The following is a 20012-nucleotide window of genomic DNA, read 5'->3' as shown; positions in this document are numbered from 1 at the left end:
ATGAATGGATAAAGGAGATGTGGTATATATATACAATGGAATATTATAAAGCCATTAAAAAGAATGAAATCTTGCCATTTGCAATGACATGGATGGAGTTAGAGATACGCTAAGCGAAATGAGGCAGTCAGAAAAAGACAAATACCGGGGCGCCTGGGTTAGTTGGTTAAGCGACTGCGTTCAGCTCAGGTCATGATCCTGGAGTCCCAGGATCAAGTCCCACATCGGGCTCCCTGCTCAGCAGGGAGTCTGCTTCTCCCTCTGGCCCTCCCCCCCTCTCATGTGCTCTCTCTCTCTCTCTCAAATAAATAAATAAAATCTTTAAAAAAAAAAAGACAGATACCATATGATTTCACTCACATGTGGAATTTAAGAAACAAAATAAATGAGCAAAGGGAAAAAAAGAGACAAATCAAGAAACTGACATTAAGTATATAGTACAAACTGATCGTTACCAGAGGGGTGGGATTTAGGGGGATGGGTTAAATAGGTAATGGGATTAAGGAGTGCACTTGTCATGAGTACCAGGTGATGGATGGAATTGTTGAATCACTATATAGTACATCTGAAACTAAAAAACACTGGATGTTAACTAACTGGAATTAAAATAAAACCTTTAAAAAAAATTAAAAATATAAAAATAATAGAAGTACATACACAGGTGATTGTCATTCCCTGTCTGCTACGCGTCCTGATCTTCATGCTTTTTTTTTTTTTTTTTAAGATTTAATTTACTCATGAGAGACAGAGAGAGAGAAAGAGAAGCAGAGGCAGAGAGAGAAGCTGGCTCCCTGCAGAGCAGGGATCCCGATGAGGGACTCGATCCCAGGACCTCAGGATCATGACCTGAGCCAAAGGCAGACGCTTAACTCACTGAGCCACTCAGGCACCCCAATCTTAATGCTTTTATTCCTGCTGTTACTCTGGTGGTGCTTTGTAGTTATGTTTTTGTTTTTTTTTACAGAGCAGTTTTAGGTTTACCTAAAAATTGAGCAGAAGGTACACAGGGTTCCCCTATACTTCCTTTCCTCCCTCCCCAGGTTGCCCTGGGCATTGGTTTGGCACATTTGTTATAATTGATGAACCAATATTGCTACCTTATTACTGAGTGAAGCCCATAGTTTATATTGGGGCCACTTACAGTGGTGTGTATTTTGTGGGTTTTACCAATGCCTAATGTCGTGTATCCACCATTTCAGGATCATGTGGAATAGTTTCCTTCCCTAAAACTCCCCTATTCATCCTTTCCTTTGCTCCAAACTTCTGGCAAACTGATCTATTTACTGTCTCTGTAGTTTTACCTTTTTCAGAAAGATGTAGTTGGAATCAAATAGTATATAGCTTTTTCAAATTGGCTTCTTTCACTTAGCAATATGCATTTAAGGTTATGCCATGTCTTTTTAGGACTTGATGCAGCTCATTTGTTTTTAGAACTGAATAATATTCCGTTGTCTGAATGTACTACAGTTTATCCATTCACCTATTGAAGGACATCTGGGTTGCTTCCAATTTTTGGCAATTATGAACAGAGCTGCTATAAACATTGTCTGAAGGGTTTTGTGTACACATAAGTTTTCAACTCCCTTGGGTAAATACCTAGGAGCATGATTGCTGGATCGTATCGTAAGACTAGGTTTAGCTTTGTGAAACTTTGCCAAACTGTCTTCCAAAGTGGCTGTACCATTTTACAGTCCCACCAACAATGAGAATTCCTGTTGCTCCTCATGCTTGCCAGCATTTGGTATTGTCCGTGTTCTGGATTTTGGCCATTCTGGTAGGTGTGTGGTAGTATTTCGTTTTAGTTTGCAATTCCCAAATGACATATGTTGAGTATCTTTCATATTATTATTGCCATTACTATATCTTGTTTGACGAGGTGTCTCTTCGGATCTTTTGCCCTACTCCTAATGGGTTGTTTGGTTTTTTATTGTGAAATTTTAAGAGTTCTTTGTATATTTAAGATATGTATCTTTTATCAGACATGGGTTTTGCAAATATTTTCTCTGAGTCTGTGTCTTTTCATTCTCTTAAGAGTATCTTTCTCAGAACAGAACTTTCAAATTTTTAAGGTAGTCCAATTTACCAGTTTTTTCTTTCTGGATCATTCTTTTGGTGTTGATCTAAAAACTCATTGCAAAACCCAAGGTCACCTAGATTTTCTCCTGTTATCTCCTAGAAGTTTTATAGTTTTGACTTTACAGTTAGGTCTGTGATCCATTTTATTTTATTTTACTTTTTATTTGAGAGAGAGCACACATGCGCAGCACAAGCAGGGGGAGGAGCAGAGGGAGAGGGACAAGCAAACTCCACACTGAGCGCAGAGCCCAACGCGGGGCTCCATCTCACGACCCTAAGATTGTTGCCTGAGCCGAAACAAAGAGTTGGATGCATAACCAGCTGAGCCACTCAAGCACCCTATCAATTAATTCTTAATCAGCACAATTGTTAGCATCTCAGGAAGGCTTCCCTGACTTCCCTAGTGAGGGCTAATTAATTGCCTTCTTTGTCATTCCTAGTATTTTCTACATCCTTCTTACCATGTGGTTTTGAAATAACCTGTTTCTATGTGTCTTGCTCCCCTAGGCAGATATGATTTCAGAGGACAGAAGCAGTGCGTTAATATTTTTGTAGTCTCAAGGCCCATTTGTTCTGTGTAGTTTAGAACCTGGCCTATATACTGGGCCCTCAATAAAAGATTGTTGAATTAGACTGACCACATCAGTGGTATTCGTAGTTCTGGCTCATTTTAAATAAAAACATTTGTTTGAAAATCTAAATTTTTCATTCAGATTTGCAATTTTTTGTAAATTTTGGACTTTGTCTAGATCACTAATGATTTAAATTTTAATAATTTTTATTATGAAAAATAATCAAACTTACAGAAGAATTGAAGGTCTAGTATAAAGAACATCTTCCCCCTGAACCACTTGAGAGTATGTTGCAGAGTAAGTTGCCTTTGAATACTTTAGTGTGCATTTCCTACAAATAAGGACATTTTCTTTTATCACCACAATAGAGTGTCAAAATCAGGAATTTAACACTGATTAAGTACTGTCACCTAATCCTCAGACCTTGTTCAAGTTTCACCCACTGTTTGTTTTTGTTTTTTTTTAGCCATAAGAGACTTTTTTTTAATTATCTATTTTTTTAAAAAAGATTTTATTTATTTATTTCAGAGAGAGAGTGAGTGAGAGAGAGCATGAGCCAGGGGGAGGAGCAGACTCCCCACTGAGCAAGGAGCCCGATGTGGGGCTCGATTCCAGGACTCCAGGATCATGACCTGAGCTGAAGGCAGACACTTAACCAACTGAGCCAGCCAGGTGCCCCTCACCCACTGTTTCAATAATGATCTACAGAATCCAGTTCAGAATTACATGTTACATTTGGTTGTCATGTCTCTTTAAAGTCTGGACACTTCCTATCTTTCCTTGACTTCATTACCTTAACACTTTTGAAGATTTCAGGCAGGTTATTTTGTAGCATGTTCCTTAGTTTGGCTTAATCAGATGTTTCCTCATAATTAGATTCAGGTTATGCATTTTTGGCAGGAACATCATAGAAGCAATAATATGTTCTTATACTATCAGGTGGTATATATCCAAATAGTTTCAATTTGTCCTGTCACTGATAATGTTCTTTTTTTCTTCATTGAGGTAAAATTGGTATATAACATTTTTATTGAGGTAAAATTGATATATATCATTATATTAGCTTCAAGTGTATAAGATAATAATTTGATAATTGTATACACTACAAAATAATTACCACAATAAGTTTTGTCACCATCCATCACCATATAGTTGACCCCCTTCACCTGTTTTGTCCATCCCCTAGCCCCCTCCCTCCTTGATAACCCCCAGTCTATTCTCTGTATATATGGTTTTGTTTTGTTTTCTTTTTTACATCCACATATAAGTGAAGTCATATGGTATTTGTCTTTCTTTGTCTGACTTATTTCATCTACCATTTAATACCCTCAAGGTCCATCCATGTTGTCACAAATGGCAAGATTTCATTCTTTTTTATGGCTGAGCAGTATTCCATTGTGTATATGTATGTATGTGTGTGTGTATATATATGTGTGTGTCACACACACACACACACGACACCTTCTTTATCCATTCATCCACTGATGGACACTTAGGTTGTTTCCATATCATGGCTATCATAAACAATGTTGCAGCAAACATAGGGGTGCATATATCTTTTCAAATTAGTGTTTCTATTTTCTTAGGATAAATACCAAGAAGTGGAATAGCTGGTTCATATTGTAGACTTCTTTTTCATTTTAACCTCCATACTGTTTTCAATAATGGCTGCACCAACTTATATTCTCACCAACACTGCATGAAAGTTCTCTTTTCTCTCCACATCCTCACCAACACTTGTTATTTATTAGATTTTTCATAGTAACTATTCTAACAGGTAATATCTCATGGTTTTAATAGGCATTTCCCTGATAATTATTGATATTCATATGTCTGCTGGCCATCTGTATGTCCTTGGGAAAATGTTCAAGTCCTCTGCTCATTATTTAATCATATGTGGTTTTTGCTATTGAGCTGAGTTTTGTAATATATTTTGGATATTAACCCCTTATTGGATATATGATTTACAGATATTTTCTCCCATTCAGTAGGTTGCTTTTTCCTTTTGTTGATGGTTTTCTTTGCTGTGCAGAAGGTTTTTAGTTTGATGTAGTCCCACTTACTTATTTTTGCTTTTGTCGCCTTTACTTTTGGAGTCAGATCCAAAACTTCAACACCCAGACCAGTGTCAGGGAACTTCTGCCTGTGTTTTTTTTCTAGGAGTTTTATGGTTTCAGGTCTAACATTCAAGCCTTTAATCCATTTTGAGTTAATTTTTGTATATTATGTAAGATAGTGGTCTAGTTTTGTTCTTTTGCATGTCGATGTCCAGTTTTCCCGACACCATTTATTGAAGATTGTCCTATCCCCATTGTATATTCTTGGCTCCTTTATTGTAAATTAACTGATGATCATATATGAGGGGTTTATTTCTGGACTGTCTGTTTCTGTTCTATTGATCTACGTGTCAGTTTTTATGCCAATATCATATTGTGTTTAATAGTTGAAATCAGAGAGCATGATACCTTCATCTTTGTTCTTCTTTCTGATATTGGAGGTTCATTTTGATCATGGTAGTGTCTACCAGGCTTTCCTCTGTAAAGTTAATCTTTTCCATTTTGTAATTAAGAAGTTTTGTGTGGTGAAGTACTTTGAAACTATGTAAGTATTTTGTTCCTTATCAGATTTTCATTTCAGATTTCATTTACTCATTCATTTATTTGTATGAATGGTTTAATGGTTTCCAGTTTGGTGGGTTATAATCTGTTACTATCATGTATTTATTTTGATGTACAAATGATCCCTGATTTGACCAGTGAGAGCTCTTTCAGGCTGGTTTCTGTGTCTTTCTAAAACGTCCCCATCATTTTTTGAGCAGTTCTAACTTTCTGTCATAATAAAATGTTCCAGGCTCATCTTGTCCTTTCTTTGCCCCATGTCTGCAATCAGCCATTTCTCCAAGGAGCCCTGGGGTTTTTCAGTGGAGAAGCGTATTTAGAAACCAAGATCTGAGTGCTATAAATATAAATAAATATAAATAGCTATACTCATTTTATATATATGTAACTATACTCATTGCTATTAGGGTGTTGCTGCTCCTAGACCATGTCAGTGAACCAAGCTAGGAAATATATATGTGTATATATATATACGTATGTGCACACACATATATATAACACATTTGCATTTATATTTATTTGTATATCAGAATATTTACTGAAAACTGTGAGTTCACAGCAATACCTTCCATTCCATCCAGGTTCTCTCCCTTTTCATAATTTATAACTTCCTTCTCTGATAGTAAGAAACCTGGCTTACATTCACCTTAGTCTATACCCTTATTTGGCCAGCGCCCCCCATATGTAACCATACTTTTATCTCTGTCATCACCCCCTTTCTTTTTTTTTTTTTTTCTCGTTTCTCCTTTATTTTTTTTTTAATTTTTTTATTGTTGTGTTAATCCCCATACATTACATCATTAGTTTTAGATATAGTGTTCCATGATTCATTGTTTGTGCATAACACCCAGTGCTCCATGCAGAACGTGCCCTCCTCAATACCCATCACCAGGCTAACCCATCCTCCCAACCCCCTCCCCTCTAGAACCCTCAGTTTGTTTTTCAGAGTCCATTGTCTCTCATGGTTCTTCTCCCCCTCCGATTTCCCCCCCTTCATTCTTCCCCTCCTGCTACATTCTTCTTCTTCTTCTTTTCTTTCTTAACATATATTGCATTATTTGTTTCAGAGGTACAGATCTGAGATTCAACAGTCTTGCACAATTCACAGCGCTTACCAGAACACATACCCTCCCCAGTGTCCATCACCCAGTCACCTCGTCCCTCCCACCCCACCCCCCACTCCAGCAACCCTCAGTTTGTTTCCTGAGATTAAGAATTCCTCATATCAGTGAGGTCATATGATACATGTCTTTCTCTGTTTGACTTATTTCGCTCAGCATAATACCCTCCAGTTCCATCCACGTCGTTGCAAATGGCAAGATCTTATTCCTTTTGATGGCTGCATAATATTCCATTGTATATATATACCACATCTTATTTATCCATTCATCTGTTGATGGACATCTTGGCTCTTTCCACAGTTTGGCTATTGTCATCACCCCCTTTCTGAAGCACATACTGTGCTCAGACCAGGAGGGCTCTGACAGACCCCTCTGAGAATATTTTGCACATGCTCTGAAGTATAGCTCCTAGTTTAATACTGTCTGCTCTAAATATTGAGATCCAGTATATCTGTGAGGAGGGTGAGTTACAAAGGTTAGGCTTAGATATAATTTTATATCTTTATTGCATAAAGTAATTTTTTCTTGTAGGCTATTTTAGTAAAAGAGAGTGAGAGAATAGATCACTGTGACTTTGAAAATTATTAATTCCTTATTTTGCACTTAATTTATAGGTAAAATATAATCCAAGCTAGTATATAAGTGCATTTGTATATTTTAGAGATTAAAAACATTGAAAAGAGATCACCCTTATACCCACGGCTCAGCTTAAGAAATACAGCATTACGAATACATTGAAGCCCCTTATGTGCCATTTTCTTTTTTTGTTTTTTCCTTTTGTGCCATTTCCTGATTGTATTCCTTTCCCTCCTTCTGAGAGATAACCACTCTCCAGGATTGTGTATTCATCATTCCATAATAGCTTTTTTATTAATTTTTCTTTTGTAGATTGCTGTTGTGGCTGTGATGTGCAAACCCCACAGATGCCCACACATCAGTTTTACAGGAAATATATGCGTGTAAGTGTGGATGATTTTCATAAGTTGTGTGTGTGTGTACTTTAAATGAATTAGTTAATCCCCTAGAGTCTTAATCAGTGCATGCTGGTAATATTTAAAACTTCGATTCAGTAGATTCATAAGTTAGTTCTTTGAAACAAGCAGCCATTGATAGGATGTTTCACTGCTTTAAAAATGAAACATATAAAGATTTTAATATGTTGTAATAAAAAATATATAGGTTAGAGAACTCAAGAGTGACAGTCTATTAACTTGATAAATGAAACATGGAAATATGGAGCTGTCTAAATTCTAAATGTCAGAAATCTAAAATAGGTTTGGATCAGAAAAGTATCAAGTTAAAAAGTTACCCTTATAAATAACCTTTAAACTTCTTAAATTTAGATAATTGGAAAAATAGGCAGAAGAATATGCATGATTCTAGGTAGGAAGATTAAATGAGAGAAAGGTTTTCTAAGTATAGTTACCAAGAGAGCACTGTATCATTCCAAACCTAGGAAGACTTAAATCCTGTTATTTCTTCCTAAAAGCTTAAACCTCTAAAATAACAGTGACTGCAACATTCTCCAAATGACTACAGTAATGTTCCTTATATGTTTGTGTTTACTTGTTCATAGAAAATATATTAATTGTAATACTGCAAAGATAGACTCTTAGGATTTGAAAATGAAGCTTGTTTGCTCTCAGGATTTTATGGAGACTGCAGATACTTGAACTAGACTGTTGAACTGAATTTTGTATCTGACATCTTTATTCTTTGGTTGTATTGGCAGATACTGCCCCGGTGGACCCGATTCAGATTTTGAATATTCAACCCAGTCTTATACTGGATATGAGGTAAAGTAATGTGAGGTTGTCCTGAGGAAGTGTAACATCATACTTTACCTATAGTGTGCTTATATAAGTACTGGTTTCTGAAATTTTTTAATTTTTTATTTTTCTCCTGATCATAGAAGTTGTTCATCAAATATTTGTTGAGTCTCTACATATATTGCTCTAGTCACTAGAAAAATACTTATATAAGCACTTGTTATATATGTCAAACTATTCCAGGTGCTTTACAACCTTAAACCTTTCAGCAGCATCTTGAAGTGAAGACACTGTTATTATCCTGGTTTTATGAATAAGGAAACAGGCTTAGAAGTCCTAAACATCTGGCCCAGAGACACACTGCTAATAAGTGACAGACCCAGGTTTTGAATTCTTTGTTCCTCACCACATTATACTGCTTCTTCAGCAGTAGAAAATGGACGAAGTCCCTGATTTTATGGAATTTACATTCTAATAATGGGAGATAGACAAGAAAGAAGAAAATATCAGGTACTAGTAAATGTTAAGCTGAGAAGTAAAATCGAGTTAGATCTGTAGAAGATGAGTAGATACTTTAGTCTTGGTGGTTGGGAAGTGACTGAGGAGATGATATTTGAACTGAGTCCTGAATGAAATGAAGGAGCCATGCAGGAATATCAGGAGAGAGCATTCCCAGCAGAGAGAATAGCTAGAACAAGGAGCTGTAGCAGGAACGATAGTGAGGTGTACCAGGACTTAGTGGGTAAGGGGAGGAATGAGACTGGAGAGACAGATGACATAGGAGTTTGTAAGCTGGGCAGAGAGTTTGGATTTTATTATAGGTGTCATGAGAAGCCATTACGGTTGAAGGCAGGGGGTGGTCTGTTCCAGTGTAGGGTTTTAAAAGATCATTTGATGCTGTGTGGGTAAAGGATGAGAGTGGGGACAGGGTGCAAGCAAGAGAACAGCAAACAGGCTTTTGAAGCGGTCAGCCTCTTCAGAAGAGGTCAGCAGCCAGCAAACCACTGGACTTTTTCTTATATATGGCATTTCACTTTTTACTCGTTTTCCATTGTTCAAATTGTTAAAAATACAAAAGGAATTATTCAGTGAAAAGGCTCCCTCTCATTTCTGTCCCTTAGCCACCCCTTTCTGCTCCAGCAGGAAGTGACCCTGGAGATTTCATAAGTGTTTACACAAAGATAAATACGATTCAAGGAGATTCCCTGCTGTTCAGATACTTAAGACAGTGGGGGTAGAGACTAGCCAGATGCTATTCAGAACATTATTTTGATCCCTAACAAGACTGAAGAAGGAAGGAGCACAAGAGGATTTTATTTTTAATACAGTCCTTTAGAAATTACTTTTTATTTTTTATTGAATGTGGGCCCAGCAGGAGATTTTTCTCTTTTTTTCTTAGCCAACCTCCATGCGAGCTATCCGTGCTAGATATGACCCTTATCTACAGACAAGACACCGAATAGAACAGGTAAGTTTTTAAAAAGCATTTTTAAATTAGGTTTTTGTACACAGAAGGTATTATTGTTTGATTTGAGTTGAACCTGAAATAACTAAAAGAGTGTCTTTCCCCTCAGTAAGTTTTTAATATCTATCTGAAGGAGGGAGACTGTTTTGCAATACCCAGCAAGGTCAGAAACACTACTTCCTTTAGAGACTGTATTATTTTAAGGGTTTTATAGTCTCTAAATTTCTTTCAACTTGTACAAACTCATTTACCATATGAAATTTACACATGTAGATGCGTGGAAGTTCTTAGACAGTAAGTGGATGGGTTGAATTGTTGCTTCCATAAGCCACATAAAAAGTATTGTGCCTGGTTTGCCAGGTTGGGAATAGGGAATTGATTGCAAAAGGGTATGAGGAACTCCTGGGAGTCGTGAAATTGTTCTATATCATGACTCTGATGGTAGTTACACAACTCTAAACACTTACCCAAACTCATCCAGTTGTACACTTAAAAATTAATTGATTTTAATGTATGTAAATTATACTTCAATATAACTGATTAAAAACAAGTGCTTTGTAAATGGCCTTGCTCTGTTTGGGAAATCTGAACATTAATATAGTTTTTCCTTCTTACAATTCTATTTTGAACTTACCCAATTTAAGAAAGTGTGAACACTAACTTTTACAGTGACATCTAGTAGGGCAGCTACAAAATCTCCAATGGAAAGTAGTACATCCATAGTCATTAAGTCATTTCTAGTCATTTCTAACTAGTATTAGTGAATACCAGCCAATTCAGATTTTTCACTTTACTGTCACCCAAGCATGTGTGGATCAGGATTGTCAGCTATAGGAGAGGACCCCACCTGGGTGGAACCTACAGAGTTTAGAAATGCGTGTTCTAAACTGCCCATTGCCTCAGTTTCTTTTTTAACCATGGTATTTAATTCATTTAAAATGATGTACTGTATGGTGACTAACATAACATAATAAAAAAAATTTAAAAATATAAATAAATAAAGTGTTTCAATAGCATATGAAATTTTTATGTTTACCAAAAAGGGAATGGGTTTTAAAAGATTTAGAAACTACTATAGAACAGTGATTCTTTTCTTAACTGTAAATGCACTAGAATCGCCTGAGTATCTTTTCCAAAACATATGCCAGCATTTCACCTCTGGAGTTCTGATTAAGTGTGGTTTAGGGTACTGGCAAGATATTTTGAGCTTCCAGAGTGATTTTGTTGTGTATCCCTTATAAACAATCATAGATACAGAGCTTTCTTTTAGTGTTTGTGCAATTTACATATATACTTAAATACATATCTGCACGTGTATGCATATGTATGAATATGATTTATATACATAAAGATATACATATGTATAAATTATTTGCCATTTTCAGAAACAAACATTTTAAAAGGTGCCTTTTTGTCCAGATTAAGTGTAGACATCCTTTACATAGTGCCTTAATTAGAGTTCATAATTTGGTAGTCTACTTGACCCAGTTTTTCTCAAGCCTAAGATATGGCAAGAATTTTTTAATTGAAGTGTAGTTGGCACACAGTGTTACATTAGTTTCAGGTGTCCAGCCTAGTGGTTCAACATTTCTATTTGTTATGCTGCGCTCACCACAAGTATAGCTACCATCACTCACTATACAATGCTGTTACAATATCACTGACTATATTTTCTATGCTGTACCTTTTATCCCCATGAGTTATTCTTTTCGTAACTGAAGCCTGTATCTCCTACTGCCCTTCACCCATTTTGTCCATCTACTCACCCACTTACCCTCTGGCAACCATCAGTGTGTTCTCTGCGTTTATGGGTCTACTTTTTATCTGTTTTTGTTATTTATATTCCACATATAAATGAAATCATATGGTATTTGTTTTTCTCTGACTTACTCCACTTAGCACAATACACTCTAGTTCCCTTCATGTTATTGTAAATGGCAAGATCTCATTCTTTTTTATGGCTGAGTTATATTCCACTGTGTGTGTGTGTGTGTGTGTGTGTGTGTGTGTGTGTGTGTATATATATATATATATACATATATATATATGTGTATATATATATACTGCATCTTTTTTATGTATTTGTCTATCAGTGGACACTCAGGTTGCTTTCATATCTTGGGTATTGTAAATAATGTAATTATTTACAAATAATTGACTAATAAATGGAGGAGTGCATATATCTTTTCAAACTAGTGTTTTTGTTTTCTTTGGTTAGATACCCAGTAGTGAAATTACTGGCTCATACTGATTTTCTGTTTTTAATTTTTTGAGGAACCTAAGGAATTTAAATACCTGTTTTCAAAATTTAGAATCTTGTTTATTATAGTTGACAAAATGAAAAATCTGTACCATTCTCTCCCCTAGTAGAGAGATAATATTTCATATTTTATCAACCAGACTTTTCTTTTCCTTTTTTTCCCCACAGAGCAGTGCCACCTGTGCTCATAATCTTCACAATTGATTTAAAACTTTAAAGTTTTGATTTAAAACTGCTTTCTTAATTTTTCTTTCTAATGTAGTGTTCTTTTTCTTCTATTGGCATCAGGTCCTGATTATGTTTCATATAGTCATCTTTTTTGCCCCCAAGGCTTACTGCAAGTGTTCTGACATAAAAATACATAATCACTAAATACTCATTTATTATATTGCATATTGTATTGTTATTATATTTGCCCTTCCTGCTCGATGTCAAGCTTCTTGCTGGTTCTTTTTAATTCTCCCTTTCCCTCTGTGAGCTATAATTTTTTTTTCTTTCAGACTCTGGAGTCTGTTTTTTCAATCCACAGAATTCACTAAATATGTTTAATTGCTTTTCATTTTTAAACTATACTGATGAAAACACTACAAAATAAAATTAGAAATTTGCAGTGCCTTCTTAGGATAGTTGACTGTATATGTCTAATACTAATGAATTTATATGTATTTCAGTTAAAACAACTTGGTCACAGTGTGGATAAAGTGGAGTTTATTGTGATGGGTGGAACGTTTATGGCCCTTCCAGAAGAATACAGAGACTATTTTATTCGAAATTTACATGATGCCTTATCAGGACATACCTCCAACAATATTTACGAGGCAGTCAAGTAAGAAATCCTTATTTTACCATATTCTCCAGAGTGGTTGTCAGCTTATCCTTCTAGCCGCAGCCTGTGAGAATTCCTTCTGCTCTACATCTATATTCCTACTTCTTTTTTGGCGGGGGGGTGGGGATTGGGGTGAAGGGGGTAGATTTTGTTCTTTTTATTTGCATATTTTTGATGGGTTATAATTAAAATACGTCTTTTTCTAGTTTATTGAGATATAATTGACATACAGCATTGTAAAAGTTTATGGTGTACAGCATAAGGACTTACATATATTGTGAAATGGTCACCACAGTCAGCTTAGTTAGCATCCATCGCCTTACACATTCCTAGTTCTCATAGTTACGTCTATTTTGTGGGAAAGGATTGTTTTCATTGAAAAAATTATTTTTTTTTTAAATAAGTGTGTATGGTTCGTTGACATTAGTATTCTCTGAGAAAGAGTGATTCATAAAATCTACTGAAGGTTTTTTTCAGCCTTAGGCTGGTCTAAACTACAGGAGTAGTTTTGATTTGACTAGTTGAGCTTTCAGTCCACTCAAAAAGAGCACTAGGGGTACACTTTATGTAAAACATCTGGCTGCCATGAAATCAACAAAACAAGTGATTATTATGTAATAACTTATTTTATTAATAACTACTAAATAATTTCTGTTCATGAATGAGATGACTTATTCATTGTTGTTGACAAGAGAATTATACATTCTTTTGATATCATATCTCAGTTTTTAGCAAGAAGAATACTAACATTTTATATATATAGTTCAGTTATTTAAAAAGTGAGTCTTAAAAGTAGTTTTTATTTTCAGAAGTTTCAGGAAAACCTAGACCTAGTTAATTACCATATACTATTCCCTCTTATTTGCCGAATATTTATGGAGGTCCCACTAGGTGCTGTGTATTGATTTAGGCACTGGGAATAAGAAGGATGTTGTCCTTGCCCTTGTGGTGCTTATTTCTACTAGTTCAACATATAAACAGGAATGCTAATGGTAGAAATAGGCTATACTATGATAAATAAGTTTATTCTCTAGACAAAGTGGTGATATTTAATCTGAGACCCAAAGTATAAGGAGGAATCAGGCCAAGAGCAGAAAAAAATAGACAAAGGCACTGAAATGGGGAAGATCTTGGAGTCTTCTAGGAACAGAGAGGAGGCCAATGTGTCTAGACTCCAATGAACAAAGGAGAACATGTCATAAGGTGAGCTTGCAGAGATATATATGGGCCAGAGAATATAATGTTTTTGAGGAGCTAAAATTTTATTTGAAATGCAGTAGGAAGTAGATGAATGGTTTTAAGCAGGAGAGTGACACATTCAGGTTGATAAGAAGGTCATTCTGTCTATTGTCTAGCTAATGGATTAGAGGATTACAAGAGTAAAAATGAGAAGCCAGATAGAAGACTATTATATCCATCATAGTTCAGTTGAGGGTGGTGGCAGTAATGATGGAGAAGAGGATGGATTAGAATTCTGTTTTATTGTTGCAAATGACAGGACTTTGGATTGGGTTGGGGGTAAGAAAGAGGAAGGAATCAAGCATGATACCCAACTTTTGGTTATAAGAAATGGTTGATTGGTGGTGCCATATGCTGAGATGGAAAAGACAGAGGGAAGAGCAGGTATATGGGAGAAAACCAAGAATTTTACTTTGGATATGTTAAATTTGAAATACCTAAAATACATTCAAGTGGAGATTCAGGTAGACTATACAAGAGACATGTGGGCTGGCAATGCAAAATTGGGGGTTATCAACCTATACATGGCATTTAGATGCCATGCAGATGAATAAGATCACCTAATATGGGAGAGTTATTGGTCTCTGAGGTATACTGTGTGAAAAAGCAATTTTTAAAGCAATTCTTACAGTATGGATTCCATTATTTTTGTACATGCACATAAATGTAAGTGCATGGGAATGTAAGCACATGGAAATGTGTGTAAATGCTTAGAAAATGTAAATGCATGGAAGAGGTAGTAGAGTGATGATTATTATGGGCATTAGAGCTGAGGAGGAGGGGACATGGGAGGTGGGGGTAAAGGAGGACATTCATGTTTACTCTATATCATGTGCTGGGCATTGTGATAAGTATTCATTTATTTAAAACTCACAGTAAACCTTTGAGTTAAGTATTTATTTATTTTTAAAGATTTTATTTATTTGAGAGAGAGCACGAGAGAGCACAAGCAGGGGGAGGGGCAGAGGGAGAGGGAGAAGTAGGATCCCAGCTGAGCAGGGAGCCCCATGTGGGGCTCGATCCCAGGACCCCCAGGATTATGACCTGAGCTGAAGGCAGACCCTTAACCAACTGAGCTACCCAGGCACCCTGAGTTAAGTATTTGAATTATCCCTGTTTTTACAGGTGAGGAAACTAAGCACAGAGATTAGGCAACTTGTCAAAGTTACACAGGTAGTTTGGCGGCCAAGTGGGGCTGTGAAACCAGGCAGCTTTGCTTTCAGAGCCTGAACTTTGCTATAATGCAAGAAACTGTGCTAGGTATAAAATATGTATGAGAGTGTGTGTCTGTGTGTATATGAGCGCACATGTGTGTACATCATCAGAACTTCAAAATACTGGAAGAAATAATGTCTCTGGAGTTTTTTTACACTCCTCTTCCTGCCTTCAGGCTTTTTTCTGGCTTCTCTTTTATATTGGGGAGGTAGGGTCACATAGATAATTACAAAGTTGTTCAAATAGTGCCCCTCTTAGAGAATTTTTTATAGAGTAGTAAGTGCAACCAAAGTTTGAATGAACCTAAGGGTGGTTTTCATCGCTCTGTAAATAAAATGGTTCTTGGCACATAGTAGCCATAAGTAAATGTGTGAATGAATTTTGAATGAATGATCAATCTGTAGGTCAATACTGACAGCTAATGACTTAGGTAGGGCAACCTCTTAGAATAGGGACATCTTTTGTGTCCTTCCTACTTTCCCTGTCCCCTGAGCTATCAAGGGTATCTGGAGGGATCTGTATAAAGAGTTCAGCAATTGGGAGAGTGTGTGAGGAACCTACTTTGTTTGATTGCTTCTAGAGAATGTCATGAGTTAATTCTGTGTCCATGAATCTAGACTTTTAACAACAGCTGGCTGGTGTGATCTCTTTCTCCTACAGGATCTTTAGTAGCAAGATGAGATGGTGACCATATTTTTACTGCTTATTCAAAACCTTGATCATTCATGAATATAAATCATGCTTAGTAAAACACTGAAGTCTTTGAAACTTTAGAGGAATAATGATGTAATCTAACCCATTCTTCTTAATACTGAAAATCAGATGATAGCTTAGAATAAAATGTAAGTTGAAGGGAAACAACATTAATTAGTTCAAAGCCCCATGACATTGAAATGGCAACAGTACCTCAGAATTACTGACTAAAATTAATTTAACTCTGAGAATTCCCTAACAGGATAATCTATCAAGACCATTGAATTTTTCTACCTGCACTTAGATATTATATAATCTTCTCTCAGTGCAGCTACTTCTCGTGTTGAAGACCTTGTTTACTAAGTGGAATTGAGTATACTCTCTTGGACTTGCCCCACTGACCCAACTTCCATAAAAGTTTGCCATAAAGCTTTTCACAGTCTATAGTTTGGGTCCCCTGGGTCATAGGAGCTAGGTTAACTGAAGATCTGCATAACGAATTTTTAGGACGCAGCTAGTTTGACATTTTTATCTGTTGAAACTTTAAAATTTTTGCTTTATTCTTGGTGTGAAGTTTTAGCTTTATTTTTGCAGAAATGTTCTAGTGCCTTTTGTAAGTTGTCTGTTGTTGGGGTAAAAATAGAATTTGTATTATAACTCTCCAGCTTCAGATCATGATTTGTTTGTAGAAAAAGCCTGTTGGAGAAGAAAGCCTCTTTCCGTAATTGACTAGGCCAAGCCAGCGTTGTTTTGTTTCTGTTCTTGAGTTTACCTCAAGAGGGCAACAAACTCTTTACTTCCAGATGAAAATTTATATATGATTTGAGTCTTCATTGCAACAGATTTCATGAATGGCTCTTGGGAAGTAATAAAAGTACAATTTGGGAGCCATAAAACCATCCATAAATGTTACACTGAATCATGCCAACCCACGTTTGACATGTTTTGTTCTTTTCTCCTGGTCTCTATACTTTTATGAGATAATCTGGAAAAAGCTGATTTGTGGCATCCTGTTTGTTTTGTTGAGGTAAATTTTTTGCTACTAACTCCCTACAATAAAAATGGTATTTAGTTTTTCAGGAAATGTTCTTTAGTTTAAAGAAATAGCAGTCTGGTTTGTACTATAGAACTAGAGACTTAGAAAACCATTTTCAAATGTTAACATTTTGTGAAATAAAGAGCAGCCCAGAGATACTGTGTTTTGGACATAATGTGTTTTCTTCAAAATTTTTGCATGAGCTATTTAGGTCTCTGTTTTCTATGTTCTCTTGCACCGAGGGTTTTTGTGGAGACTGGCTGGGTTACCCAGTGTGGCTGACCTTTCTCAGATGTAAAGTAATGAGCTTCATGTTTGTTTTAGTATTAGTTGCTATTAGTCGTTTGTTATTGCTGAATGCAAATATGCAATACTGACTTTCATTAGCATAGCAGAGGTTTTAATTTAAAAGATTAATTTTAAAATTAGGTTAAAAATTACATAGTGACAGATGAGTCCATAATGTTTAAGGTGAAAAGTCTTCATTCAAATTGCAGTTAGCTCGTGTTACCCTCCTTTGTTATCCAGTGTCTAACCTGATTAAAGTTTAAGCCATATTTAAACCTGATTGAACCTGATTTAAACCTGATTAAAGTTTTGCTTTTTATTAAAAGTTAAGGTAAGGAAAAGCCCCCAAAAGTGAACCTGGTTATTATTTACAGCAAGTTAGTAGCAAAAAGTATGTTATATCCTTGCAAATAGAAAAATTGGAAAGCTGAGTCAAAGAGTTCAAGGACAAAGCAGGTGTGGTTTCTGTGAAGGCACATTAAATCAAGCAAAGTGATAATCACTCATTTCTGTCAGCTAGACTGAGACTTCAGTTGTCTGCAGAGAGCAACAATTACTGGTGACTGTTGTCCTCTAAAAATCATAGCTCTGGAGATGAGAAGGACCAGCAGTAGGATCTGAGTCACCCATTCACTGGAATGCAAATATTGCCAGATAACTCAGAGTAACCTTTTAAAATAGTTTTATTCCTTTTTAATCAGTCCTGCCCAGAAGCAGTTTTACGTTCAATCTTTAATGCTTCTTGGCTGTTTTCAAAAGATGCAATTTCAAAGGGTAGTTACCCATCAAGAAGTGGGTGAGTCATACCTTCTCCCAGTGGAATTTTTAATTCATTTCCGTTCCTTCCTCTTTTTTGCCCCTCATTAATGACTTTAAATCCTCCAGCTGTGTCCTTATGTGTCTTGGAAAAGCTAGTGCTAGATAAAGCTGGATACCAGGGCTAGAAGACAGTTTCATAGACTTGCAGAAGTTAGGAAGAAAGCAAAAGCAACCTCAGAAGGCTTGAAAGTGACTATTTTCTGCCTTCCTGCCCCGGCATTATTTCTGGCACACTTCAGACGTCTTGCATTTCTGGGCTTTGGCTCTAATATACTCTCCACCCCTCACTTTATATTGACCTCTTTTACTTCCTCCCTTTATCAACCCGATTTTCGTGGTTGGTGACCAGGATCCTTAACATTGGCAGTCCAACCTAAAAGACAGTCTCAGTCATATTAGCTGCTGTTTTTCTTCCAACATTTTATTTGAAACAAACAAACAAAAAACCAGAATTTTTCAGTGAGCACTACATACTTGTCACCTGGATTCTACAGTACTTGCTTTATCACATACATATCCCACTATCCATTTTTCTACCCATCCGTGGATCCCTCTTTTTTTATGCATTTCAAAATACATTGCAGACTTCAGTACACTTCTTTCCAAATATATCATCATGCACATCATTACTAGTCCACTGTGTTTTCTTTTGAAGTAAATTTACACACAACGAAGTGCAAAGATCTTAAGTATATCATTTGATGAGTTCTAATAAATGTATATACCTGTGCATCAAAACCCTAATAGGATATAGAACATAACCATCATCCCAGAAAGTTTCCTCGTGCCCCTTCCCAGTAAATTCTCACCTGTGTCTTCCAAAGACAGCCATTATTCCCTTTTTTTCCCCCTTCCATATAACCATATCCTCTTTTGTGTAAGGCTTCTTTCACTGAGCATAATATTTTGAGATTCATCAGTGTTGTTGGATATTTCAGTGGTTGTGCTGAGTAGTATTCCATTGTATGCATAGACCACAGCTTATCTATTCTGTTGATGGACACCTGGGCTGTTTCAGTTTGCAGTTATTATGATAAAACTTCAATGAACATATTCTTACAAGTCTTAATGTGAATATAGTATTTATTTCTGTTGGGTAAGCTGGAAGTAGAATTGCTACATCTTATGTTTATTTTATAAGAAACTGCCAGACATTTTTCCAAAGTAGTTGTATCATTTGTACTCCCACCAGGGATGTATGAGCATTTGGTTGTTCCACATCCTCACCAACATATGGTGTTGTCAGTCTTTTTAATTTTAGCCATTCTGGTAGGTGTGTAATGGTATCTCATTGTGGCATTCATTTTCATTTTCCTGATGACTAATGATGATGAGCACTTTATTATGTGCTTATGCTTTCTGTATATATTCTTTGTGAAGTGTCTGTTAAAATCTTTTGCCCATTTTTTATTGGGCTGGATACCAGTCCTTTGCTAGATTTATATTTTACAAATATTATATTTTATAAATCCTGGATACCAGTCCTTTGCTAGATTTATATTTTACAAATATGAAAACCCAGTCTGTGGCTTGAGTATTCATTTTATTAAGATTAACTTTAAGCTGAAGTTTTTATTTTGATGAAGTCTAATTTAGCTATTTTTTGCTCTGTTACTGCTTTTTGTATTGTCTCTATTAAACCTGTGCTTACTCCCAAGACAAGAAGATACTCTCCTGTGTTTTCTTCTAGTTCTAGTTTTAGCTTTTTATACTTAACTTGCCTATTTAGGCTTGTGATCCATCTTGAATTAATTTTTAAATGTAGTGTGAAGTAGGAGTCAAGGTTTCTTTTTTCTCATATAGGTAGACATCTAATTGTTTCAACATTACTTGTTTAAAAACTTCCCTTTCCCATTTAGGTTATATTGGTGGCTTTGTCAAAAATTAATGGACTATAAATGTGGAACTGGGCTCTGTTCTGTCCCATTGATCTATTTTTTTTTTTTAATTTTATTTATTTATGTGACAGAGAGAGACACAGCGAGAGAGGGAACACAAGCACGGGGAGTGGGAGA

The 20012-nt window shown here is 36.0% G+C and overlaps 1 protein-coding gene across 2 annotated transcripts in view; it reads left to right on the top strand.

The window, feature by feature from the left end:
• ELP3 (elongator acetyltransferase complex subunit 3) overlaps nucleotides 1–20012 on the top strand; it is a 100483-nt gene that overhangs the window by 15984 nt on the left and 64487 nt on the right. For both annotated transcript variants that reach the window (XM_036100829.2, XM_036100828.2), the window contains 4 exons: nucleotides 7276–7346; nucleotides 8120–8183; nucleotides 9556–9624; nucleotides 12553–12707. In XM_036100829.2, coding sequence (XP_035956722.1) covers nucleotides 7294–7346; nucleotides 8120–8183; nucleotides 9556–9624; nucleotides 12553–12707 — 341 coding nt within the window. In that variant the 5' untranslated portion in view covers nucleotides 7276–7293. The remainder of the gene's footprint in view (nucleotides 1–7275; nucleotides 7347–8119; nucleotides 8184–9555; nucleotides 9625–12552; nucleotides 12708–20012) is intronic.

This window comes from Halichoerus grypus, chromosome 3 (genome assembly GCF_964656455.1).
Source record: "Halichoerus grypus chromosome 3, mHalGry1.hap1.1, whole genome shotgun sequence".
Taxonomy (NCBI): domain Eukaryota; kingdom Metazoa; phylum Chordata; class Mammalia; order Carnivora; family Phocidae; genus Halichoerus; species Halichoerus grypus.
Note: the sequence above shows the minus strand (reverse complement) of the source record. Positions and strands in the feature narration are given on the sequence as shown.